The sequence below is a fragment of the Semicossyphus pulcher genome, unplaced genomic scaffold, assembly GCF_022749685.1.
Source record: "Semicossyphus pulcher isolate SPU_LCO1_2020_fin unplaced genomic scaffold, fSemPul1.0.p SCAF_10, whole genome shotgun sequence".
Taxonomy (NCBI): Eukaryota; Metazoa; Chordata; class Actinopteri; order Labriformes; family Labridae; genus Semicossyphus; species Semicossyphus pulcher.
The window spans coordinates 26,720,449-26,747,402 of NW_027211604.1; the positions used below are offsets into that span (position 1 = coordinate 26,720,449).

Here is a 26,954-nt window from a genome sequence, read left to right on the forward strand (position 1 = left end):
TGTAATAAAAATATTTTTATTTTATTGAAATATTTTACAAAATGATACAAACTGTCACTTAAGCACAAATCACACAGTCTGTTTAAGGTCCATGAACACACAGAATAAATAGAAATGTATCACACAACACAAAATGCAGCCTTTTCAGCATTAGAAAAACGAAAGAACAAAGAGTCAAGTCTAAAAGGAAGGAGGTGGAGGTGTAACAGGTATGCTTTCATCTCCGGTAAATGATAATGAAACCGCCAAAAGAAAAACCAAAGCCAGGCAGCCTGAGGCACAAGCCGAGGCATGTTTCCACAGAATACAAAAACACAACATTCAGAATAAAAACACACATAAAAAACACACAGGTGAAGGTCAAATGAGTGAAAATTTGCTTTCAGGACCAGAATCTGAATACTCTCAAACATTCAAGCACACTGAACACAGATAAAAACCAAGTTTCAAATGGAGCTAAAACCTTTAAACCCTACAAGGGGTCAAATACATTTAATCTCTTACAAAGAGAGCGCAAAAGAGATACACCGACAAAGCTGAGATTTCTAAACATCTTTATGATCATAACCTTGTCCTTACCCAGCTTATAATACTCTACTAGCTCTGATTCCTCTGAGGAAAACTCAGATATCCAATATTCTTTGAGATATTTTCTACTCAATAAGGCTTCTGATTTATTCGTCTCTTCTTGCATAGGGTTCCTGAATAATAAGCTGCAGCTTTCTGCAACACCGACCGTTAATAATCTCCCCTACGTCCTTCTTTGTGTCCTTTTGTTCAAAAATCAGGGACCTCCAGAGGCACAGTTCACTTAATCTATCCTGTTTGTATTGCTGTGACTTAACTCAGCTCTCACACATCAATACTGCAGAGAGGGAGACTGAAGTTAACACTGCACATGAAAGAACAAAGAAAACATTAAACAAATCAGAAAACACTTGAGAATTAATAACTTCCACATCAACACTTTTAGAACCAAAAAAACACTAAGCCACATATGTTTTAAATCAGTTTGGTATTGCATCTTCCTCTCTTAATGGAAACAAATGCTTGCAGTTCACACGTAAAACAAAACAATTACAGACTTTGGTTTGGCAGCTGGATTTCTCTTACAATAAATTAACCTCTCTACTTCTGAGAGCACTCTTTTAATGTATAATCGTATGTACGACTTGTGCTTAAAAGCTTTATAATAAACAGCAGTGATAGCTACAGTAATTCAAACACCTTAAAGCAGGTTTATTATCTTTAAAATGGTCTGTTAGCTGATATTTATAAGTTAATATTTCGATTTATTGTTTGCAAACCAGCTGTTACAAAGTTTAGTTCATGGACACTTCCAAAATATTCATCACCCCCATAAACTAAAACCTGCACAGCTTGATTAGCGTGTTACATTTTGCACTCTGATTTGCTTCTGTGGCGAAGATGCTTTAGAGTACTTGTGAGTATTGTCTTGCATCTGCCTGTGCAATTTATTTTAGAAGCTTTTGTTTTACATTTGTTAAAAATTCCCTTTACGCCCCGACCGCAAACAACTAATTAATGCTTTTAAAAAAGAAGAGTTTCTGTGGCTGTTGAAGGCCTGTGATAATTTGGACCTCATGAAATGATTCAATGGCTTACGCTACCTGTCTACCTGCGCGCTCATTGCACATAAGCTAAGTCTATGACAAGCTACAACTAGTGAGCTAGTCACACAAGAATGGCACAGACAGGAGTTTGATGCGGTTAACAATGTCAACAATGTGCTGCGTTCTTCTCCTCAACACTTGTGTGGACTCGTCCTGCACCGGGAGTGAGGGTTTGTACGATCACGTGTTTGAGGGACACAGATTGAATATTTTCAAAATCTAGCTTAATCTGTTGGGTTACCTACCCAGCTTTAAATACAACAGTTTTTGTGACACAGTTCTGTAATCATATATTAATCATACATAAAAATAAGCTTTGTTATTAATTATTTGCCCCAGCAGATGAAGCGCACTACTGTTCAATTTATCTGCAAAATGGAAAACGTTATCACAGTCCATCTTGTTTAAAAAGGACTGTCTGAAGGCAAGTGGAAAACGCAGGTGTGCAGCTGGTGGAAAAAGCTTAGACCTTGTTAATGCTTAACATTAGAGAAGCAGTCAAAGACGACTCTTGACAGTGCCTGGCGGTAGGAAAATGATAGGCATTGGGCAGCTAATCCAGGGCTTTACACTACTTTCCAAATGTGCACATGTGCACCTTCATATTTTACATTTTTAGTTGTAAATGCAAGTGAGATGCTCACTGTTGTTGTACCTGTGAAATGCATCAAGTATTCACCAAAGCCATGGTATAAAAACTGTAAATCATCATCAGAAACATGTGGTGCTAAAACCATCATTTGAATATCAGCTTCTGACATAATGAGATGGGGGGGGGGGGACTCAAAAAATTAAAACTGAAATGTTGACAGCAAACTAAAACCAAAGAAAAATTAAAAGCACTATGTAAAAGTTTGCAGACACGTTGTTTTCAGTCCATATAAAGGTAAATCTTTAGTCCAACAAGAACATGTCCTCATCATGTAAGGGCCATATTCCACCGGTTATTAAGATGCATCCTGGGTACACGAGCTGGGTGTAATTCAGGTCACACGCCCGACCAGGAGTTTGTTTTAAAATGCAAACCACCATTAATCCTTGCATCATCACTGCAACCACCAGAATCGAGGCCATGTCCACCCAGCCCTTAATGCTGCTCTAATGCGGACCTAACAACTCAACATGTAGTTAAAGTCACTCAGTGTACATAAAGGCTCCGTCAGACAGTTTGTTAAAGTGTCCGTCAGCTTCCCGCCATCACATCACTCCACAGGGCCGCCGTTGTTGTTGCTGCTGGCCTTCACTCCGGCCCGGCTGATGTGCAGCCACGGCAGTTTGGCACAGTTCTTAAAGAGCTGCTCGATGGCGATGTGACGCACGTGCAGCTCTGACGCCAACGAGTCTTTTTCCTGCACGGCCACAGTCAGCTCCTCGAAGACCTCTGTGGAGAGAGAGAGAGAGAGAGAGAGAGAGAGAGGCAGAAAATGAGAATCAGCTGTTTTCAGATAGACACAAGGTCAACTTTTACACAGGCAAACAATCAGGACAGACAAACAAGATTAAGACAGTCAATAATATAGATAAATGACGGAGCAGAGGGCAAAAACAACACTGCAGATAGATTAAAAAAATCTTAAGTCAGGGATGTCAGTGTTGTGTAACTAAAGAAAACTCATTTAAACACATCCATGGACAAACAGTGCTGTAGATCAGAGGTACCAACATTTTTCAAACCAAATAAGCAGATACCAAAAACGTGACAATGTAAGAGCAACCTTGCCTTTAATAAAGTTAAAAGTATTAATGATTATAGCATTGAAGTGAGATGAATGAGCCTGTTTCTGACTTAGTATTGGATTGTCAGGCATGAGCGCAGCCTGCATAAGACGCGTTATCAGGACCAGTGATGTCACTGGCCTCCAGACTTCTTTTTGGACCTTGTAGCCATTTCAAAAATCCATTTAATCACTCACTTAAGAGTTAAACAAACAGTTTATATACCCGCTTAAAGGTTCAGGCTGTTGTTTTAATTAAGGTCAATGTAACTATTTTCTGGGAGTGACAAAAATTTAACAGGGTTCCTCTGTAAGAGTTATCAGGCCCGCTTGCAAGTATCTATTGAAGTGTTAGCCCAGTAAATAGGGCCTTGCATCAAGGGGACCACTGAGCTTATGGTACTTGAAGGTGCGAACTGTTGAGCATCACTCTATGCACAATGAGGGTAAAGAAAACTGATCTCAGAGCAGGTGTTATTCTGTAGTGCATTCATGTTTTAACCAACAGTGACTGGAGAACCTCTTTAACCATTATACTTATGTTTCCATCTGAGCTGCCCACATGTAGCAGCCGTTTAAAAAACCTCTTTAGGACCCCCTCCAGTGAAAATCAGGTGTTTAACCTTGTAAACATCTCCATGTGGTGTTCTTCATGTGCTACAAGACATATCAGGGACAACATCAGCATCATCTCCATGGCTGGGCCTGTCTGCTTTTAAACTGCAGTGTACCAAGGACAGGCTGAACAACACGTGTTCAGATTGTCAGGTTTGAGACGTCACAAACCTAAGGAGCCAATCCCGTTAATAGACGGGATCTGATTCTGAATTGCACTGGGCTTATAAAACACTGGCGGAAACCATTGTGTTTGGCCAACTTTAATGTTAGTAGTTAATTCTATGTTGGGCATTACGTCACCTCCATCCTGTGAGGCTAACCATAGGCACATTTATTTTCTAAAATCTTAAAGTTATAAACACAATTTTTTCACATTAAATAACATCACATTTTTATCTTAAGTTTAGGACTTGGGCTCTTAGAGTGTAGTTCTGAGGCTTTTTAAGCAGGGCTTTTGTACCAGCAGTGTTACACAAACCACAGTTTGTGAATCACTGCTGTGGTTCATAAAAATCTGGCCCTATGTGGTCCTCTTAAATGATTTAGAATGAATAATAATCTCTCCGTCTGTCCTGACTAAAGTGATGAAAATATGTGTAAGTGACAGCTGTAAGCTACTAGACTTCACTCACAAGAGATCTCACAGTGGCTTGTGTAATTTTCCTCCTGACACTGACCAGAGGGACAATTTGGTTCATCTGTTCCCTCACTGAGGATAAATGTTTAATGCTTATTGGGGTGTCAGTAAAAAAGAGTGTGTGCCAAATCTCTCACTTTGATTATCTTTAATGACCCTACTGCACCAGTCACCTCAGGGTTTACTGGGTACTTGACCTTACTCAAAATAACCTTTGAGATGAGACGTGTCACTGTATGGAGCAAACAATGAGTCTAAGTGATGAAGAATGAAGTAAACAGGCAGGGTATGCAAGAACAAACGCTACACAGAGCTTGATTCAACACAGCTGGTCACATGAGAGGAGATGATGTGTTGAAGAAGAGAAGCCCTCTAGTTAATATCAGCCATGATTAATCAGATCTTATGTTTTCAGTCTGTATTCTGAAAGCTTAAACTTTCAAGCAGACATGCTGCACACAGAATCGTATATAGGCTCATATTACAGACAGCATATGGGAAGCAGGGTTCAGTTTAAAATCTTGATTATTCAAAGATTATATCAAAGGTCGTTTTCTGCTGCTGTAGTGCAAAACTTATTACAGATAAAGTGAAAGCCACTTACTTTGTATCTGCATCAGTAGCTGTGCGTTCAGCTGATGGAGTTCGTCCACACTCATTTCCGTCACTACAAGAAAAAAACAGTTTTGATTATTATCTCCGAGCAAACACAGCATCTGGCTCAGTCACGGCTCCGTCATGGTTTTCATGTCCACAGGAAACGTTTCAGAAACATCTGCTCTTCAGCAGACACACTTAAAATACAGCTTAGAGTTGTTTTTGTTCTTCTAAGCATACACACAGAAGATTAATTAGATGTGGTAACAGATGCTTTTTTGCTTTACTTGACTATGACAACCGTTTAATGCGTCTAACTGCCCGTCATCACTGATCAAGTCAGTTAAGTAGTAATAGTAGTAAATGTGTGCAGGGATCAAATCTCGTTCCTTTGTCTGACAACAATGCACAGAAAATGTTGCTAATTGTTTAATTTAATCATAGCTAAATTGAAAAATATTTGCATTCAGGTCCTGAATGCAGGAGTTCTGCAGATTTTAAAGATGAATTTTAAAATGGATTTACTGTATTTTAGCTATGCAATCAATTTTCTGTTATTCTAATGTGTTTTTGAATCACGTTGGTAGAGTTTCGTTTCCTTTTTAAAAAACATATTTTAATTTAATTATTTTTCAGAGTCTCTCCTTCCTCCTGAAACCAACAAGCTGTTTGGCCACTCAAAGGTCAGACCTTAGCCATGATTGGCTGACAGTATTTGGAGTGACCGCGTAGCCCCTCCCCCATGTGTGCGATCCCACGTGGGGGAGCGGCCGCACTGCACTGTCCCTCCAAAGTTGTAGAAAACATGGCTGCTCTAGGTTCGGTTATTTGGCTTTATATGTACGAGCCAGAATCACCAGGAGGTATCAGAATGGTAAGATGAAATCTTCACAACGACTTGACTAGAAGCTCGCGCAAGAAGGCAGCCTGAGGTGAATGACGGTGAATGACGATTGGTCGGTTTCAGTGAAAGCAAGGTTCTACGTAGAAACCTGCAGCTGTTCTGAACGGCCCATTTCAGAGGCGAGACGAAGAATCTAATTCTGGAAATACACAGATTTTGCAGTTTTCACTTTTTCACTGTGAACAATAAAGACACAAAAATGTGAAACCCGTGAAAATATGAGAATATCTATTTAAAAGTACCTAGCAGCAGTTAAAATTTGTGCCCCATATAAAGAGGCACAGCCCTTGATGCAGCAGCCCGGGCTCAACTCTGACCCTCTGCCCTTGGCTGCACGTCATCCCAAATCTTTCTTCCGACTCTATCCACTTTTTTGTCAAATAAAGGCAAATGGCCAAAAATAAATTATCTAAAAAAAAAAAAGCAAAACTCAACAACAAATAAACAAACTCATTACAATGTACTGTTTAAATAATACAGCTAATCAATACATTTCTATACATTCACAAGTCAATTTCATGCTTAAGAGACACAAGCTGCTTCAGCAACAATTGACGTGACACATTTACAAAGCAAACTGGGTTATCTTGGTGCTGCAAATCTATTTCTGTCTAATGACGACTACATCCTTTAGTTTGTACATTATAGCTGTATGCAGAGTATGAGCAATATCAAAAGGAATTTGAAGGATAGCTTGGAGCTGTTTAGAGGCACAGCAAAGTGCCATTACCGCAGCAGAGACTAAAAACCTGCCTTTAACAAACCCATGGAAAAAGTGAAGCATTTACATATCAATGCAACACCTACGTATGCAAAAGGTAATTAGTTTCCTCTCCATTAGGTTCAAAATATCAAGAGCACCGAGTGTTGATGGCAAGCTTAAGGGAAGATATGCACACAAAATAGGTGCTAATCTTGTACCTGTGAAATGCCTGTCAGCTTCCATTTAAAAACATAGAATCTTAAGCAACGACTCTTACAGAAGTCTGTGGTCATAAGCAGCTTTAGTAAACAGAAGAAAGCCAAGAACATTCTGTATCTCAGGGTTATAGGAAAATTAACTTTCTCTGAAGACATCAACAAGGAAGATAAAGGACAGACAGGGAAAGAATGCGTCTCCTGTTTCTGTGTTACTGTTCTGTCTGCTGCCTTTCAGCAGAGAAATGCACGCAGGGCTGTGAATTCTCAGAGAGATCACAGAGATCACGAACAAGACAGAGAAGTGAACAGAAAGTTGTCCTGCTGTCTAGCTGGATCTTCCTTCAAAAGAAGAAATAATAAACCTTGAGAGAGACAAAGATGAAGTTACTAAAAATGTAAACAAGAATTTGTATGTGCTCACATTCATCTCTGCTGTGTCCCTGGTGCTGCATCTGTCCTCCTGACGATGGTTTCCGGCTGTGGAGACCTTTCCTGCCGTCACTGGACCAAACGTCCGACTGTGACTCCTGCAGCAGCCCCAGCTCCTCCGCCGTGTGGCACTCCAACATCCCCATGGTGTAATCGGGCAGCCCTGTTGCTTTGCACGTGTCCCAGCGGGGCGCGTACCGGGGCACCTGAGCGTCCGACTGGGGCAGCAGCTTGCAGTCACTCTGCTGGCTGAGACACAGCAGCTTGGCCCCCCGTCTGCCGGGGCCGTTGGAGGAGACATTGTCTTTGTTCTGGGCGTACTGGATGATGCGGTTCAGTTTCTGGCTCAGGGCCAGCTTCATGCCCTCATAGGCACTTCTGGAGACCTTGGAACGTGACAGCTTCTGGTTGGCAATGAGGTGGCATTTCTCAAAGCAGTCTCTGTGGCCGCGCAGGGACTTTGAGTGCAACAAGGTGGCAGAGGAGATGCCTGCAGTCACAAAGACATAAAGCAATGAGTCGACAGGTTAAATACACACAAACAAAACTGTCACAGTTATGAACTCTGTCAGCTAAATCAGTGATCTCTTTTAAGTTTCTTTTTAAAAACATACCTCTATCAGTGAGCTTTTTCTTATTCTACTAGCTTTTAATAGCTTTTAACTGTCTTTTATTTCCTTTGAAATGTTTTTCTTTTGCCGTTAAAGGTTAGTATCATTATACTTATTATTTGATCAACCTTTATTTATTCACCGGGAAAATGGAGGCAGAAGAGACACTTGCATTTACACAGACAAAAAGAATCAAGTCAAATAGTCAAAAACAATTAAAGGTTGTAGCCACATCAAATGAGCACTATTATCAGGAAACCAGGTTGGCACAATGATCTCTCCTAAGTCCTCTATTAAAGGATACTTTCCTCTGGGAGCATATCCTCATTTTAGTTGTGTTTTAATTTTCTTTAATTGTCTTTTGTTGTTTATTTCCAACTTTTTGGCCTTTACACTGTTGGATCCATTTTCTTTAAAACCTGATTAATTTATCACTGTTTGTTTACTCGCTGTTTGACGCACTTTGTAAGATGGATTTTAAAATGTGCTCTTTAAAAAAAGGTTAATATTATTATAGGTGAACCCAAGGGATGCAGGGTTTCTAACCGCATAAAAGCACAGAAACGTTGATAAGAAATAAAGCAGCTATCTTAACAGTAAGACAGAAATACATTACTGACCTATTGAACTTGCCACAGCAACTAAAAGTAAATGAGTATGAAAGCAAAGCTCAAACTGGCAGATTGACCTGCCGCGATCCCACAGGGAAAGCTGCTTAGTGAGCAGTGGATTAGCCAGTAGAGCGGTGAGATAGCGCTGGGATAATAGATTAACGCTGTCTCAATGCATACACATAAAGCATATTTTGGAAAATGTACAAGGTGCACAGAGTTCTCTGTCCGCATGACGCACAACTTCATTAATATTAGTTTTTATACACATGTATCCATGAAACAACAAGGAAGATGCAAAGACAAGTTCTACTCTGTCTAATAAATTATACAGCCTGAAAACATAGTGGATCTATATGTGAGCCAGTTTAAACAGAGGATGGACCTTGATCCCAGAAACCAAACAATCTCACCCTTCTCATCTAAAAGAAAGTGGAAGTAGGGCGAGGCTATAAAACGATATCAATGGTAGATGGCAATAAAATTAACGAAGACAACTTTGATAAACTTTGGGCATTTTTACTGGCTATGGGAAGATCAAACAGCCTATCACACAGCAGAAATAGTAACGACAGCCAGCTAGTCTGAAGTGTTTTGCATGCATATGAAATGCCAGAGTGCACGCCCACTTCCAACTGCAAAGTGTTGTTTGAGCTGCCGGGGAAGAAAGTGAATGTTGTCTGTGAAAGGGAAGCGAGAACAAGAGAGAGGATAAGAGTGAACTCTGTAACCCTCCAAAGATGAGGAATTTGTTGATCAATAACAAGATGCCAATTATATGGACGTTAGCGGCAGATAGTTAAGCAGCCCCCTCAATGCACACCCTGTGACGAACGGAGACCATGTAGAGACACTGATATTTAATGTGAAAATCATTTATTTAGTGTCATTACAGGTTTTAATGACTAAGTCAGTTTGTTTAAAGGGGAGGAAACCTTTGCAGAAAATGTGGCTTCCATAAAAAAATAATGAAGGAATACCAACCCAAAAACAAGACAAGCTCCGAGAGACAAGCTGAGCTAAATGTTAGAGCAGCTTGGCTAGCAGCCCATCCTCATGTCCTGTGTTCAGTTGAAGAGCATTGGAGAGTATTTAAAGAGCAGCTCCTGTCATGTTTTAAGACATAAAATGCTCTGCTTGAAATAATAAATTGTGTCTGATGTGTTTTTTCTGCAAAATACATTTAATTACCTTGTAAAAATCCTCCCTTCTCCTCATTCAAAATTCCTGAATCTACATAGTCCCCACCCACTATGTACTACGTTTCTCCTTTGGTAAAATTTAGTGGCAACTTGTTGAAACCTAGTTAGCTTGAAATTTAGTAATAATTAGTAGTAATGTTAATGTTAGTAGTCAGTAGAGTGTAGCCAAACATTACAATGACGGTTACAGCTGGCCCGCGCATCGCTGAAGTGCTTGCCATAGGTTACACATAATGATATGCATAGCGTCATCCCGTCCATTAACGGGATTGGCTCCTTAGGTTTGTGACGTCTCAACCCTGCCAATCTGAACACATGTTGTTCAGCCTGTCCTTGGTACACTGCAGTTTAAAAGCAGACAGGCCCAGCCATGGAGATGATGCTGTTGTTGTCCCTGATATGTCTTGTAGCACATGAAGAACACCACATGGAGATGTTTACAAGGTTAAACACTTGAGTTTCACTGAAGGGGGGCTTTAACATGAAAACATTGGGAATAAAAACCCTAACCACAAAAACTGAGCACCTAGAAACAAACAGTAATACAGTCCTCAAAGGATTGACAACTTAGGCAAAAGCTAATCAACTATAACCTAAAGTTTAACTAATAAACAATCATGTTTCTTTTTCAAAGATATATTGTGATTAATATCAGTATTGATACAAATATTTTTATATGGCCCAGCCATGTTCTATAATTAAGACTAAGCTCCTCGGAAGTACCTCTATGAGGAGGGAAAATCCATGTTTCCTGGATACAGTCAAAACAGGTCACACTGTAGCAATTTAAGCGTCACAGAGGAAATTAACCATCAGCAAGTGGACCATATTAAAATAACCTCTGTGTAAAATGGGCCACAGCTTGATAAACAAAGTGAAGCTGAGGGTGAAAGAGAGTTAAACTGTGTGTGTATGTGCAGGAGATGGCAGACGAAGTGAGAGCGTGCACAGGCGTTTGTTAGTGTGTTGGCCTTCCTCTCACGGCCGACATTTCTCAGCAGACAGACGTACGTGTCAGAGCCGGAGGTGAGGAGATTAGTCACTGTTTGTCTGTATAGATTTAAGAGCTCACTTGGGTACGCTCACATAGCAGGCCTTTCTCAGCAGACAGATGAACAAAGGCAACAGGTCCTTTCTACCACCACATGACCACAGTGCAATATGTACATACAAATGCAGAGGCCTAATGTTTAGTTTGGTCGGCAGAGCCTTTTCACACAAGTATGTGGTTTCGGTTTCCTTTAAGACCGGGGCTGTAACTGCCACTTCCAATAAGGTCAGCAACAGACAACCTGTGGCTGAAATGAGTTTCTTTGCTGCAGTCCCATCCTAATGATACAGATTCAGCCTGTTCAGTAATTTACAGAAAACAGACAGCAATTAATTTTTGACTGCATTTAAGCCAAATTACAAATACAGTTAAAAAAACAAAGTCTCGTAAATGTGAGTGCCAACTGAAAAACGTTACTTCCATGTGGGCTGGGCAATAAAACAATATTGCTACAGGAGTTTGATGACAAACTTTAGGTATAGTCTAATTTATTGATTAATCAGACATTGGAAATAATTTAGAAAAAGGCCAGTCAATCTGCAGGTTTCTGCTTGCAGGCTAGAAATTAAAACTGTTTGAGCTGACCACCTTCTTACTGTGCAAGTCCCATCACTGTCACTTTTTAGATCTTAGTTATTTCTAAGTTTGTAACTTAACTTGATGAATTTATTACTCTGATTTTTAGATATTAGAGAAACAAGCTAAACAAAAGTTACTGGCAGCTTTGCTCGCGGCCCCTGAAGTCCCTTTTTTTAACTATTTACTTTTTAAGTTTGAAGTGCCTGGACTTTTTGTTTTGGAGAGGTGCAGATTAAATCACAAGATAAAAACCTTGTTGCTAAACAAAATAAACTGAGCTGACACCATTAGCATCTACACGGCATGCAGCCCCTCCTGATTTCCTGTCCATTGTAAAGCATCACAGAGATAGTGATTTCTTACTGCTTAATAAGTATTTTAGCAATTTGAAATACCACTCCTGTAAGTTTTGATTGCCCCCCAGACTTCTGGGGATAATTTGGCTCCTGGTAAAAAAAAAAAAACTTAAATACTGAAGGAACACTAACCTAAAAACAGTAAGCAGCACTATTTATAGTTTTTTGGGTTTTTTTACTAGTTTTGATAACTATGAACCATCTGGTTTCTTCAGGCCTTATTCCTTATCAGTGTACTTCTCAAACTGGCAGCATTGTCAAATTATATAAAAAATATTGTGATGATATTCTACCATTTCCCATTAAGGTGGACTTTATGAAAGGAACTTCTGTTAATTTTGATTGGTAAGAAAACGCAACAGAACAGCATTTTACTTCAGCAGGTCTTTAAAAGGTGCTATATGCAACTTTCAGAAAATCCTCATTCCTAGCGACACTGTCGGCCGTTGAAGGAACTGCAGTCAACATTCTCGTACGCGCTCGTGCGGACACTCGCAAGCATGAACAAGCATCCAAGGTTTTTGCCGGAGACACACGAAACTGAGCATGCTCAATCTCAGAGCTCACCGGCTCTGTTTGCTACTCACTGACGAGACATGCTCATTGATCGGTGTCATGTTGTCCAAAATCAACACTGTTTGTCACAATACCTAAGTCAATATCATGTTAGCTGGCAAAGTTATTTGTCAAGCTAGACTGACAACACTGACATACACACTCGGATAGTATTTTGGTTGTCATAACGTTAGCGAGCATGCTAAGGTTAGCCAACTAGCTCCAACATAAATACACTGTATGACTCCGGCATTGTACTTCGTAACCAAATGGCAAATTACGCCGGCAAACCAGCAAATCATCACAAGCATCAGGGAGCATTAGCCAGACAGGGCAGGGCGGCTGGAGGGAGCTGGGATCAAGCAATTGTGCTGCGAGAGAAAAAACGCTGCACGCGGGTTTTGTTTCTATGACAACAAAAAGGTGGTGGGTGTGTTTTGATCCCCAAAAGCAATCGAAGGTCTCCATGAGTTGCATGCCCTGCCGATGATGACTGGTTTCCCCCGACGTCGATGCCGGTCGTTTGTTGGCATTATCTCTATTTCACAGCTTGCACTGTCTCGTGTTGCACACTGTTGACTGTACTGGCGTAGAATGAGCTCTCAGCAGAGGTACTCGCGAAAGCACAGATACGTCACATCCTCTCGTTTCTCGGAAAATAACTCCCTCAGTGCTTTACATAAAAATCAGCCCACAGGTTGTTAGGGCGAATGGAGGAAGTTGGGGAAGGCCTCAATTTATCAGTTTTGGCAATCACATTGGCAATAAAAAATGATTTTGATTGATGAATATATGTTAAGTCTTACATATAGCCCATTTAAGGCAACAACAGTGGCTACAAGCAGCACATGTATCAGTTGAGCACACTCGCTTAAGTTGTGTAAAGATTGTACGTAGTATGCTGATTGACGTGTCACTCCGTCAAGTGTTAAACCATCATTTACGACAGTATGTTGACAGAACTACTTCCCCGTAATATTTCAATCCCCCGTAGTTTCCTTGCATGTCTTTTGAGAGCTTGCCTTCTGCCTGCAGGATCTGAGCAAATAGTCCTTTCAGTCTAATGTGGGACAGTCAGCATTAATGGATCTTATATGCCTCTGTACATAGGAAGGTTTTAGCCCATTACACAACTGTGTGCACAGCGATCTATTCTTAGCTTCTGCAGAGTGACCTGAGTGTCTATAAAGACTTTACATGGATTAGGTTTTTGGAGGCATGAGTGTATACATAAAGGTATGCAGAATATGTGTAAGACTGTTGCCGACTGAATAGCCAATGAATTCCTTCACTAGTCGCTGCAGAAGCTTTCTGTCTATCAAACAGGCATGTAATAATCCGATCAGTCTCGGTCTTTGGACTACCACAAAAACACACTGACTACCACTTTGCTGAGCAGAAACATCATTGGCGCACAACCAGGCCAGTGCACCACCAGCCAAAGACCTCACTCCAGCTAAGCAGCTTAGCACTACTGTCTTTCATGGCTGCACACATAAGCGCACACACATACACACGCACACACAGGCTATTCACTGGAGGTGAATTAACATTGTTCAGCTGTGACAGCGAGAGACACTGAGCACAACAACACTGATGACCAAGAGGCTTGTTTTTTCCTGCTCTTTTGTGAGGAAGGAGTCAAGGTTAGTCTGTCATTCAGTGAAAACAGCCACAAAGACAAAGACACTTCTGGTCTGATGGAGAAATGTAAAATATAAACACCAGGTGTTAGTCATAGTTTTCCTGAGGTTCCTGAGATCACCGTGTTAATGCATGATATCAGAGAATGACTGCAGAAAAACACAGGTAAACTAGGGGTAGATGTGGTTGAGACTGTCCGCTAATTGATTGCCGATGGTGTTTTCTCTTGAAGGGATAAAACATAAAAATGTATACGGGGTCACATCTACCTTGACCTTCGACCTTTTACCACCAAAATCTAATCAGTTCAGCCTTGACAGCTTTTAGACAGGGTTTTTCCCCCCAAATTTCAAGATATTGCCTTCAGATGTTCTTCAGATGTTGCATTCACAATAATAGGACGGTGGACAGATGGACACATAATGCCTTCACCCATGGCTATTGCAGGCCCCGAAGAATAAAAACGTTCATCATAATTTCCCAGAGCCTTCTATGTCCAAAATACAATCCAAAACCCAAAAGACTGGCCATAAATGATCTACAGTATAAACTGTAATAAATTAAAAGTAGGACATCCTGACATTTCAGAAGCTGGAGGCAGCAAATGTGCTGCCATTTGCTTAAAAAATTGCCAAAACAGTAAACAATGGTATAATTGTTTGTTGGATTTTATTTACTAGCCCCTTATACACTGCCAGTTCAAAGCGGCATTATTATGTCTCTGTTACGCTTCGTCTACTCTGTAAAATGCACGGAGGCGGAATGCTGGAGCGGCGTCATTCTTCTGCCTCTGAGCCGGCATCGGAGGTAGTAACAGAAGCGAAACGGCGTCTGCCGCTGTGTAAGAACACACACTGGGGCTGCATTACACCGGCGTTGCTTGGTCCAATGTAAAATGGCAAAGGCTATAGATAAAAAGGCTAACAGTTGCAGCTCTAACACAAATTTAGAGTAGCGTTATATTTTAAGTGAATTAAAACCTTTTCCAGAGCATGTATAACCAAAAAATCACCAGCTTTAGTCCAGAGAGAATCTCACAATTTGGGTAGAGTAATCATTAGAAACTAGTGGAGCAGCACCTGAGCTCAAAGACAGGATGATGCCTTTTGGATGGATAATTCTCTGTAATAAAGTAGCCAAGGGAACTCTCCAAACACAACATCATAATAATCCTCAGGCTGTAGAGAATTACTGTTTGATCTAGTCCTCCTCTCTATTCAGCAGCCGCAGTTTTGCTCACAGATAATTGAGACTTTAACTCTGCAGACGTCATGGTGAACAAGTTTTAATACTAACACAAAAAAAACAGCCACTGTTCTGTTATACATTCAGTCTTTCTGGACAAACATGCTGTAGACTTGTGATTTTGCTCTGAATAGAAGCATGCGTGTCCTCCTGACTAAGGACACTGGATCCATGACCTAGTTCAGAGGAGCTGGTACTGGGACAAGTGGGACGGAGGTCATCAGCAGTAAGGTGTCAAACAGAGCTGCATGGCACAGCGTGGAGGAATGTGTTGTCAGCAGCTGCACAGGCCAACTTGGACACCAACATAGAGCTCACGTGAACAAAAATGAACTCAAACCACCTCTTCACTACCCCAGACCTTCAACAACATAACAGACAGCTGCAACAAACCACGCAAACCCAAACTGAACATCACACGTGTTTCATACCTGTAATCTGTATTTGTCTCAAAAATACCACATTGGTCAGGTTCTGTAATTCATTAGGGTTAAGATGTACTGTTATATTATTAGTAGGGAATAAACTTCACCCAAAGAAGGGATGGTGATTCATGACTAACCAATGCAGGTCAATTAGTATGAAGAAGAACACAATGTGGTGGTATTATACGTTTCATTACTAGTATTACAGATAAATTATTCGTCCCGGCTCTATCCTCCTACCTCTTCGTCCCTGGTTAAAGCATAGATACCATTAAACGTTGGTAAAGTGATACTGTAACAGAGATACGTTGCTGTGCGCCTTTACTTTAGCTGCTGTCTGACATTACAATCCTCAGTGTAGGCTACATCCTTCCAAACAGATTCTGTCTTTATAGAAAATACTTGATGACTTTGGTGAACTGTTTAGTGGTTTAGACTATGAGAAAGCCTGTGGTGAAAAGGCCAATCATTTCAGAGTCGTGGTGAGTAAAAAAATAAACTCACTTGAGACAGTGTATTCATATCTGATTGGCTAATAAAGACTTAACTTTCTTCACACAATTATAGGTTAACATAAATGAAAACCCATTACATATAAAGCATAAAGTTACTAAATAAAAGGGCTCAGAGACAGCGGACCATACAGTAGGTTCAGCAAATTTCTGGACCCCTACTGTGTTCAAAAATACAGCTACCACAGGCAGCTACATAATTAGGCCTATCTGCACCCCAGGGTGAAGAGTTCAGCCACAATGAACGAGCTGTTTATAGGAGCATGCTACAATAGACCCTGTGGAGCAGCAACCAGAATCAGCTCGGACTGAATCATTCCTCTGGCTGTAGGAATTTTCTGTTTTTACAATCCTAACTCCAGCTGGTCACAGGCATCAGCACAAACTCGGCCCGGATTATGTAAGCAGATAAAGAGTGGTGCTGGTTGTTAGCTGAACCTGGCAGCTCAGCAGACGTCTGGTCAGGCAAGGTGTAAAAGAAGACCATTAAAGGAAACTGTGTCTGTGTCTGTGTGAGAGGTTAAAGGTTACAATACTGTCACAGTAGTGTCAGATCTCGCAGGTTTTTAATGCACAACTTGTCACATCTTACTAGGCCTGTTCTTAAAGGAAAGCCCTGCTTGGTTTGATTTAAAGGGATAGTTCGGTTTGTTTGTAGTGGGGTTGTATGAGATACTTATCATGAAGGAAAACAATGTCCTCTAGTCCCCACCGTGAATGGCACTTTGTTGTTTCCATAATATTGTATTTTCTTTTTGTTAGTTGTCTCTTCTACAAACCGCTGACACAAACAGATGATCCGAAACGGTACGCTGCAGGTGTAGGAACACGTATGTGTTGCAGTCCACACAAAATAGTGCCAAATAAAGAGGTGTTCTTACTGAAAAGTAAAACGCGGTGAATTATTCAAATATAGCGTACAATCGATACCACTATTGATTTTTTTTGAGACGTCCTTATAAGTGGATAAATTACGTGTGGGATTGATCCTATCTGCACATAAAGCCAGGCTTCGACGCCGGCACTCCGGCCGGTATCTGAACACCGGGGCCGTGCTGACCGGCATCCATTGTATGTAGAACACTTACCATTGATGGGTATCTCATACAACCCCACTTCAAATAAACCGAACTATCCGTTTAAGCCGCAAACAGCTATCCCTTGCTGTATATTTTCACAAATTTATTGTTGTTTTATTGACACAATAGCATAAATATAGGTGACTGCAAACCAACTACCAGCTCTTGTTTGAATGACATATCTGATTATAAAAAAAAAGATTTAACACAAATGTTGTGCAGTAGAGTTTTTTCAGCCTTTCATTAAAAACTACTGCGGGATCTGACCCCCCACTCCCTTACACCTGATTATTACATGCATCCTGGTTGATCCAAGCACAAAAGGACAGCTCTAAGTACAGGGGTTAATGATCCCAAGGAGGAAGTATTGAGATCAGAGCAGTCAGCCCACATTTAAGGGTGTTTTGGGCAGCAACTGGCCACATTCTGTCAGTAGTGCGGAGCAAGAAATGTCTCCAAGGCCACATTTAAGTACTGTCTGGTCCCCAAAACCAGGGTAACCATGACGATGTGTGAGATACCACTTGCCGGCTCATCCCGATCCTGTCAGAGAAGAGGGAAGAGGCCTACACAGCTCCTGAATGCAGCTGAAAGATGTGACATAGGGCTGGGACAACTAATCGAGCTAAAGTGCGTTATCAAAGCATAGGTTCCCCCAGAGAATAAGCTGCTTATAAGCGTGGAAGTATTTAGACAGAGGCCAAACAATGTGATGCTCTGTAAGCTCTGTGAGTTGCACATCCCCGCAGCAAATGCTGTGCAGGAAAGCTTGATGCAAAAGCATCCTGGAGCACTTAAGGATGACAGCAGCATTAAGAACTTCCTGTTTACTTCTTGCCCAACAAAAGCATAATATATTCCAAATATCAAAACTTGGATGTTTTTGTTGTTGTATTCGTCTGTTAAATGTTTCTATAAATTTCCGTGCCTCACACTGACGCCAAAATATGTTTTACTCCAAAAAATGACACTCCATGTCACCAATAAAAAAAACTTTAGAATAATCGATAATTATTTGTTATATCAATCTACTTCTTAATGAAGAAATTCATTTAAAAAGGACGCATGTGAATACCAGGTAGAACCAGGGATGGGAGGTGTGGCTCTTTTGTACTTTGCTGAACCAGTAAAATCTTTGGTATCACAGACATTGCGAGGCTGGGTTTGGTGTGAGGTTACACAGTCATAAAGAAAATGAAAGTTTGTTAGAAACACACAGATCCCTTTAGCTTGAAACCGCTTCCTCACTCCCACTGAAGATGAACAATAAGTGGGGACTTGCTGAGCTCTTGGTGTTTTGTTGTGTGTAGCTCTCTCTTGTTTTGTGCTTTACTGTGTTGACGCTCAAGGCTGTGTAACCATGTGTGGTACACAGCTCAGATGGTGCAGTACGAACAAAGAGAAGAAAGGTTTGAAAATAAGAAATTCTCAGTTAGACAGAGGTTGAGCAATATAAAAATAGACACAACTTCTACTGGGTACTTTCTGATGGAACCAGCACATACAGGCCAAAGCAGTTTCCTCAGGAAACAACCACTTGGAGCAACAACAAAGGCTGCGCTTCCTGAACAATCATCCTGCTCAAACTGTTTTCAACGATTTTTCTACAGACAGCTTTCACATTCACTTCTGCACCTGGTGGTTCTGTGGGCTGCAGCCTTGATGAGAAACAACTCAAAACCCTGTCAACATAAACGCCTTTCTTTAAACGACTGGAGTCTGAAGATGACAAATAGTTTTGATTATTAGTCGATCTTATGCTTTAGTTGATGTACAGCTCTGTGTGTGTCAGCAGCTGACGTTGAATCAGACAAGTCTGAACAACCCTTTACATGCAAACCTCCGAGCAGAGCTTGGGGAGGTGGTGGGTGGAAATGAATACTTAAGTAAAAGCAGTTAACTCATAATGGGCATGCTCTCTGCTGTGACAAAGCTACACTGCAGCAGCCGTTGAGAGCAGAGCACCACACCACCAACAGCAATGTGCTGTTCCATAAAATGTTATTTCCAACATTAGAAGAGACACTCCACTGGTTTTACACATGAAGTTAAATGAAATAGTTATGAGACGTACTACTCAATCTGTGAAAACAGCTTCATGGAGTCATTTGTGACTCTGGAGGAGGTAAAGTTTGTAAAAACACACAGACAGTGATGTCAGGGTTCGTCTTGAGACTGGGGCTGGGTGATGTGGCAAACAGATTATCACTATAATTTGAATTAAATTGATCACTATCAATATTTAGAACAATAATACCAATAACAATAACTTTATTGATCCCCAAAGGGAAATTCACTTGTCATCTAACGTTTACTGAAGAATTGAAAAGTCTGACCTGTCCCACTCTCGGTCCACACACAATCATATGCAGTTCTGTTACGTAATGTAAACAATCCTATTGTGTAACTTCATATGTCCCTATTGTAAATGAATTGATTGGCGCTGTTTATAAAGCTTATAAAAGGTGCAGATGTCCTTTCGTAACGATCGATCTATCGTTTAGATCGCTACGTCATTAATAACATCCCTCGTGCACACGCGGCTCACGTGCTGTGAGAACTGAATTTTTGTAACTTTTGTAAATTAACAGAATGCTGATGAAGACAGTCAACAAAGCAGAAAGAGGGGGGCGGGGGCAGCAGCCATGCAGAGCACAGAGGTGCAGGTGCTTTGGGGGGACTGAAGGGAAGCAAAGTTCCAGATTACAGTAGATTGTGAATTAAATCTTAATAAGGTGAAGAAGAGACAAAAGTGTGAAAGTAAGAAATAACCATTTAGAAAGAGGGTAATCTACATGTGCGTCTCACAGAAATCATTGATATATACATTCATTGCGATTAATGAATTACAAAGCCTGTAATTAATTAGATGATTTTTTTTTAACCATTACAACCCCAAATAGTAGTTACAGAAGTAGTTTCAAGTGAAAAATCAGTGTCTATTCAGCAGACACAGACAGTTCAATCAGGAGGCTTCTTGTCTGGCTGCCACTGACGTCCTTGTAATTGACAACATATTACCAGTTTTTGTCAACAATTTCCTCATCTTTGGAGGGTAAAAGAAGTTCACTTTCTTGTCCCTCGATTCAACTCATTTATTTTCTCCTTTACAGAAGGCATCCTCTTTCTTTACTGACAGCAAAACACTGCAGGCTGACTTTTGTCACTATTTCACCATCCTGAAAGTCAGTTTGATGTATTTGTATCAAGTAAAAATGTCCAATGCTTATAATCATTGTCCACATACGTCTTTTCGTGATCCTCCATCATTTTATTCCCCAGCCCTACTTGAGACTTAAGATTCATGACAGAAAGTCTACATCACAAACTAGCGGTGTGGAGATGGACAGAAGTGCGCATTTAGGTGGCTTTAAGAAGATATTTTGGCTATTACTGCCTTGATTTCAACCTTTTTCTAAATATCAGAAGACTGGAATGTCTCACAACAACGAGTCAACAAATATGAGTCGCATCAGTATTTAAAGCAGGTTAAAACTCTGACAGGTGTTCGGCTCTAGCAGAGACCTTGTTAACCAGTCAGTGCAAAAATAGACGCTGTAGATACTCTTTTGGGAGATGACATTGTTCTAAACTACACTAATAAATATACTTCTTAATTATGTTCATACTCAGTTCACGTATAATGTAGTAAATACAGAGGGCCTTCATCTGTGACTGTGACACAATTGTGATTTGTCTGGTGCAATATACGCTCCTGGTTTTAAAAAACCAAGAAGCAATTCTGCATCAATTGCTTCTTATAAATATTCAAAACCAGCAGCATAGAGCAAGACGGCAATGAATATTCAGGAGCAACAATTCACCCTTGAGAAAGCATGATATGGTTTAGGACACAAAGAATCTGAAGGGGTGGGTTTGTGTGTGTGTTCCCTCCCTGTCATATTTTCTGTACACTCAGTCTGCATGTGTGCTGATTGGATTTCTCTTCTGCTTTAATGAAGCGTGGCATGAGATGAATGATTATTGTCGCTTTTAAGTCTACATGAGCAGTCAGCGGGCACGCGGCTCGACCTCAGTTTGCAATCAGCCGTGCCTAAAGTGACCACATTCAGTCTGGCAAGCTCCCCTCCCACCAATGATTCGCTCAGCTGCATCGAAAACACGTGCATGTCTGCAAACCCTCCTCTTCTCCCCCCAGACCCAACAGTTACATAACAGCCGCTTCATTGCCACACACAGGCTCCATCACAACCTGAACCCCCAGAAATTCACAATGGTACTGATGCAGTTTGAGAGGTCTCGTGTGACACAAGCAAAAACAAAGCTGCTTCATCCTGACTGAAACAATAAATGCAGCCATCAAGGACGCCCTAAATGAGCCAAATAAGCAAATCCTGCCTTTGTGGGATGTCGACAGATAGATAACCTTATTCTTTAAAAGTATTATTATCACCTCTAAAACACATAGTCACTCATATGTCCAAATAGGATGCTCGTGAGCAACAAAGGCAAATTATGAAGGTGACCCTGAAGAGTGTATTCAGCTTTCAAACAAGTGAAACTAAATAGTGCGACATGCTACCTATTGAACAGACCTCTCTCTCTCTCTGAAGGTGTGTTCAGACCAAAAGCGAAGCTAATGTTTCATGTTGCTTGACAACAAGTCAATGCAAAGACAAAAATCAACATGTATTTGTGCCAGGCGATGTGAATCAAACGAATTTGAGTCATTCAAGCATTTACCGCTGTGTCGCTGTGTCATGAAAGCCTATTAGGGTTGAGATTTTCCTGATGTCTTGAGATTGCATCAGAAATAACCAATCCCCCCTCCGTTGAAAAACAAGCATTTTAAAGCTTGTCTACTTTTTACATTTCCGCATCATGATGTAGCCTAGTTTTTTTGACAAGCAAGTTATTGCAGTTCAACCACATAAAGCTGTGTGTTTTGGGTTAACACTGCTGTAGTAAGCCTGCTTTAAACCGCTGTCTACTAGCTAGATGCAGTGAGAATGCGACTCACCGAATACAGATGGACAGTAATTTTAATGGAGGTGAAATCAACAAAGTTTTGTGCATTATGTTATGAGCCCGTACACAATGTTGTTGGTCTTGTAAGCCTTGGTTTTACTGCTCAATTTTTCAGTGAACAAAAGGTAGACATACATAGCCAACTAGAGTGAAATACCATGAAGCCACAGGTTGCTTTTTCTTCTGAACACATATTAAAGCTGTCTGTTTCAAAGAACCATAAAGTCTTTTATTATGAGTTATATTAGGTGTCTGACATTAATGTATATACATGCCAGCAAACCTCGACTGCATCCTTCTACCATATTTAGATTATTTTTCTGCTGAATGAAGATTAATGAGCTTGCACGCACTTAAAACACAACTTTGAGTTAAGGACTATCCTGTGTATGCACGTCTGAGACTGAAGACACTTTTACTGCGCACAAAGAACAGGGTGATTAATCAATACCCCCGCACTCAGTTCTCTTATACCAAAGCAGAATAGACCTATAAATCTTTCATGCATATGCATTTCCTCCCGCTGTCAACAGAATGATATACCACTCTGGGAGCTCTTAGTCAGCTATATGATGCTGTTATACAAGTCGTACACAATCACACTGTGCACACATAAAGACACACACACTTCTACATTGCATTGAAAAGCCTTTGTGGGATCTGTGAGACGAGGGTTGAATGAGAGGCATATCTAATCCCCTTCTGATTTCCCATTCTTCTTTAGATAGGCCACTCGTTAATTAAGAGATGAAAAAACTTCAAACACATGCTCTTGAGTTGGAGTGGCACATCAAACGGGAGAATCACAGTGGCCTGCTTTAGAGAGGGCTTTGGTCCAACAGGCCCATTACCCTGCACATATATCTCATACAATGTTCCTGGAGAGGATAAAAGGAGTGAGTGTGGAGGGCAATCATATGAGACGTCAACAAATCTGAAAGGTTCTGAGGCTATATTACAGCTCTGATGATCAAAAAGTTAATCCCATGTTTCTGCAAAAGTCATTTATTGTGTGATCTAAATGCTGGAGACGCTTGGTGGCTTATCTTTGTACATTAGGCAGCCTCTATATGAAGCTGGCCCTTGAAAATGCTAGAGATGAAGGTGAATTATTATTCTGAATCCCATTCGACAGACATAAGCGAGTGTGTGCATGTTCGGGAGTTAAAAGGCACAGAGAGGTCACACTGTGGTTACAAAAACATCATTTATGGAGCTTCACGCGGGTTGATTTGAACCATTAGCTAGCACAAATATGTAACTAAAGCTGTATGTGAAGAGGGCATTTTTCCCTCAACATCATTTTGTTTGCTCTTTACTTGAGCAAGCAAATAGTCACCCCCGTGTGTGTTTCTTACCTTCAATGCTGAGTTCAAAGCAGACATGGCAGAATGATAACGTCCCCGTTTCTGTCTCTAGCTTGCAGACGCTGCAGATATTGTCATCATTCAGATCGATGTTCACAAACTGCTCCTCTTCATCCATGCTGCCTCTGGGAGAAAAACAACCAGTTAAAGAGAGCACATGGCTAAGCACCAAAGCACAACCACCAAGCTCTTTTTTGCTAATTAGGTCACACATTCAAATAAACTCATTAAAAATGCATTTTTGGATAGTGTCAGTGGGGGGAATATTTTTTGGTTCTACTATTTTTGGTACAGAATGCAGTGAAAGAGGACATGTCCTTCTAAAAATGTGTTTAGTCCGTTGTATTATCGATAAATTACCAAACATGCTGATTAAGAAGTACAGTTTATTGATGACATTTTAAGATAGGACAGGACGGTCTCTAATCACTGTGCCGGCTACTGGGACCCATGGTATTCATTGCAATCTGATGTCAACCCCGCACAGAAACAGCAATTGAAACATTGTCATATCTTATCAGTTATCTCTATGAGAATAAAGCATATGTTTGCATATGTTAAGGCTGTACTCACATGTACAGTTGGAAAGTAAGATTACTTTGAATGTACAGAAATAAGGAATTGACTTTAAAAAATAAGGTTAGTGAAATTTTGAATAATTATTTTGCAATAGAAGTCATTTACATACATTTAGAGTTACATATATATAAGACTAGCCGTGGGTAACACATTTGGTCAGCATTATAACGTCCACAAAGTGGTAAAAACACAGAATGTCAGAAAGCAGAACTGTTCAAAGAAGAAGAAAAACATCTGCTCTGGGGAAGCTTTCCCCACAACACGTTTAGTAATACCACTGCCAGTGTGGAAATCAGATCACAAGGAACCATGCTGTGGCAGTTGTGTCATTCATTTGTCCAAGTTATGGTCTAAAAATAAAAAAATAAGTACGACCAGTTCGATAAGTCTGACCAGTATGGGTTTTGGGGAGGCTGATTCTCATACTGTTTTTAGAGCAGAGAAATTTACCAATTAGCCTGCAGTAATTGTCGCCGATATCATGACTTTATTAGCTGAGTGGAAATGGTTCCATTTTGGGGATTTAGACCAACTGAGCACCAATATGGCCATGCAAGGTAAGGAAGATGCTTTCTTACACAAATAACTTAATTAAAGAATATGAAACAATATTTTACAGTGTCAACCAATAGTAGTGCGGGCCACAGTCTGCTCAAAGACAAATGCTGGACAAGTGATGTGATGATAGCATTTCTAAATACATCCAAGCATTATTTTTTGCATTACATGCGCTGTGAAACAGGTTTTAGTGCAGACATAACAACACAACTTTAATATAGGGATCCACGATATTATCGGCACATTATCGGTATCGACAGATTTTGGCTTGAAAATTAGATATTGGTATAGGCTGATATATCATTTTTCTGCCAATATTTTCCACAATTTTCCGTGCAAGTGTGCACACGCACTGCCTGCACCACACCTCTTCTGTCAAACGTAAAGAAGGGCCAAGATGTCTGCGGTATGGCAGTTTTTCAAAGTTTCTGAAATGGACAGCAAGGCTGATTTCATTTTATGCATTTGTTCTGTAGGTATAACTTGCCCTAGTTGTGGCTATTGTCAGGATTGTCTCAGGGAGAGCATCATCCAAGCCTGTCTAAGTAGTATGAATATTAAGGTTTTATTTGAAAGAAAATGTTGAATAAAAATGGGATTTTGTACATAACCTAAGTTTAAGTACTTTTCTTATATTACCCAGTTAATGTGTACATTTTAAAAAGCACTATGTTATTTCTACACCTGCCAGTGGGCCACTACAATAAGAGTAGGCAGGATTTCAATTCTCCTACAGGGAAGACTTGATGTTCTTTGAAATTAGGTAGGAAAAAACGTGCATAATATATCGGTATCAAAATCAGCAATTGGCAAAAAGCGTTGCAAAATATCGGCATATCTGCAAAAAATCCAATGTCATGCATCACAGCTTTAATGCCCATATATAGGTGATAAGCCCATATTGGCCCGGCAATATCATGTGACCGACATATCGGTCAGGCTGTACTTTTATCTACAATGCTTTCATTTGCATCTGGTAAAGCTTATTGATAAAAGCCATGTTTTCTTCTTCACCAGTCATATTTACAAAGATATTCAATGTCGCTAATGAACTTATGGACAATTAAATTCACCAGGAAGTCACGAGGCTTTGCCCCTCAATAAAAAGCTAATGACAACCAGACAAAATCATATTTTAAGAACAACATTTTACATCTTCCCTTTAGACATTGGCCAAATTGTAATGCTAAGGATGCTACAGGTCATTAGCACACTCTGGCTCCCTGCTGTTTTTTGACCACATAAACCTTGCAAGTCAGAGGAAGCACAGCCTGCATTTAAAAGAGTTCTTGGACTGTACTTAAGGTTAAACTATTTTAATCATTACATAGCACCAAATCGAGAAAAATCAAGTGAAGACATCATAATGTTAACCAGACTTTGTTGGTGGAAAGGCAACAATGTTTCAGAAGAATAGCCAGGAATAGCAATAAAGGCGGCGCGTGCGGTCGAACTTTTCACCGTTGGATTTACCTAGACAAGTTAACAGTCACCATTGCGTTTTTCTTCTTGATAACACTTTAAATTATATAATGCCTGTTGAATTTTAGTTCGGCTCTTGTCGGCTTGCTGTGACCCGAGTGTCTATACACCTACCGTTAAACAAATGCTGGCTAACAAGAAGTTAAGCTAGCAGTACACTGGCATCCTCCGAGTAACGTTAACTGGTCTGGATGATTCGTGACCGTTATATGGCGTTGTTAAACAGCGATATATCAAATACAATGAGGGTCTCACTAGTATTTCAGGAAACCACTTTTGTTCAACTCACCTTTATCTTAGTGTCTTCTCACAGCTATTCCTTTGGCGTGAACACCTCGGTTCTCCTTCGCCCCAGTGAGCACACAAACATCAGCGCGTCACGGCAAATCCACAGAAGCTACAGGAGCCTCGCTCCCCTCGCAGCGGAATGTACCACTAGTTTATGTGAGGGGTGCCAACAATAATCAGTAGTTTATTAATCGACTATTCCGCTCCTTGTAAAAAATTAAAGCAACAAAAGTTAATGACTTGAAAAGAATACACATAATTCCTTTGTGTAATTACTGTAATTTAAGTACTTGAGCCGCATCTGACGGCAGTAGCCTTGAATACACCCCTATGGTTAAATTAAGGTAAGTATTTCTAACGTCATCA

At 40.4% G+C, this 26,954-nt stretch overlaps 1 protein-coding gene across 1 annotated transcript; it reads right to left on the minus strand.

Annotated features, from left to right (window-relative positions):
* On the minus strand, positions 1 to 26,650 carry cunh21orf91 (chromosome unknown C21orf91 homolog). The gene is made up of 5 exons (XM_069671649.1): positions 26,590 to 26,650; positions 23,673 to 23,804; positions 7,448 to 7,945; positions 5,209 to 5,271; positions 1 to 3,015 (listed from the first exon to the last, which is right to left on the minus strand). The coding sequence occupies exons 2-5, from the start codon at positions 23,797 to 23,799 to the stop codon at positions 2,837 to 2,839; spliced, it is 867 nt and encodes a 288-aa protein (XP_069527750.1). The 5' UTR covers positions 23,800 to 23,804; positions 26,590 to 26,650; the 3' UTR covers positions 1 to 2,836.
* Between the last annotated feature and the right edge of the window lie 304 nt (positions 26,651 to 26,954).

Excerpts from the sequence above, each read along its gene's own strand:
- cunh21orf91 (XM_069671649.1), bottom strand. The coding sequence starts at position 23,799 with ATGGATGAAGAGGAGCAGTTTGTGAACATCGATCTGAATGATGACAAT. Across the intron at positions 7,946-23,672 it reads CTTTGAACTCAGCATTGAAG|GCATCTCCTCTGCCACCTTG; the intron begins GTAAGAAACACA and ends TTGTGACTGCAG. Across the intron at positions 5,272-7,447 it reads GGGACACAGCAGAGATGAAT|TGACGGAAATGAGTGTGGAC; the intron begins GTGAGCACATAC and ends TTTTTCTTGTAG.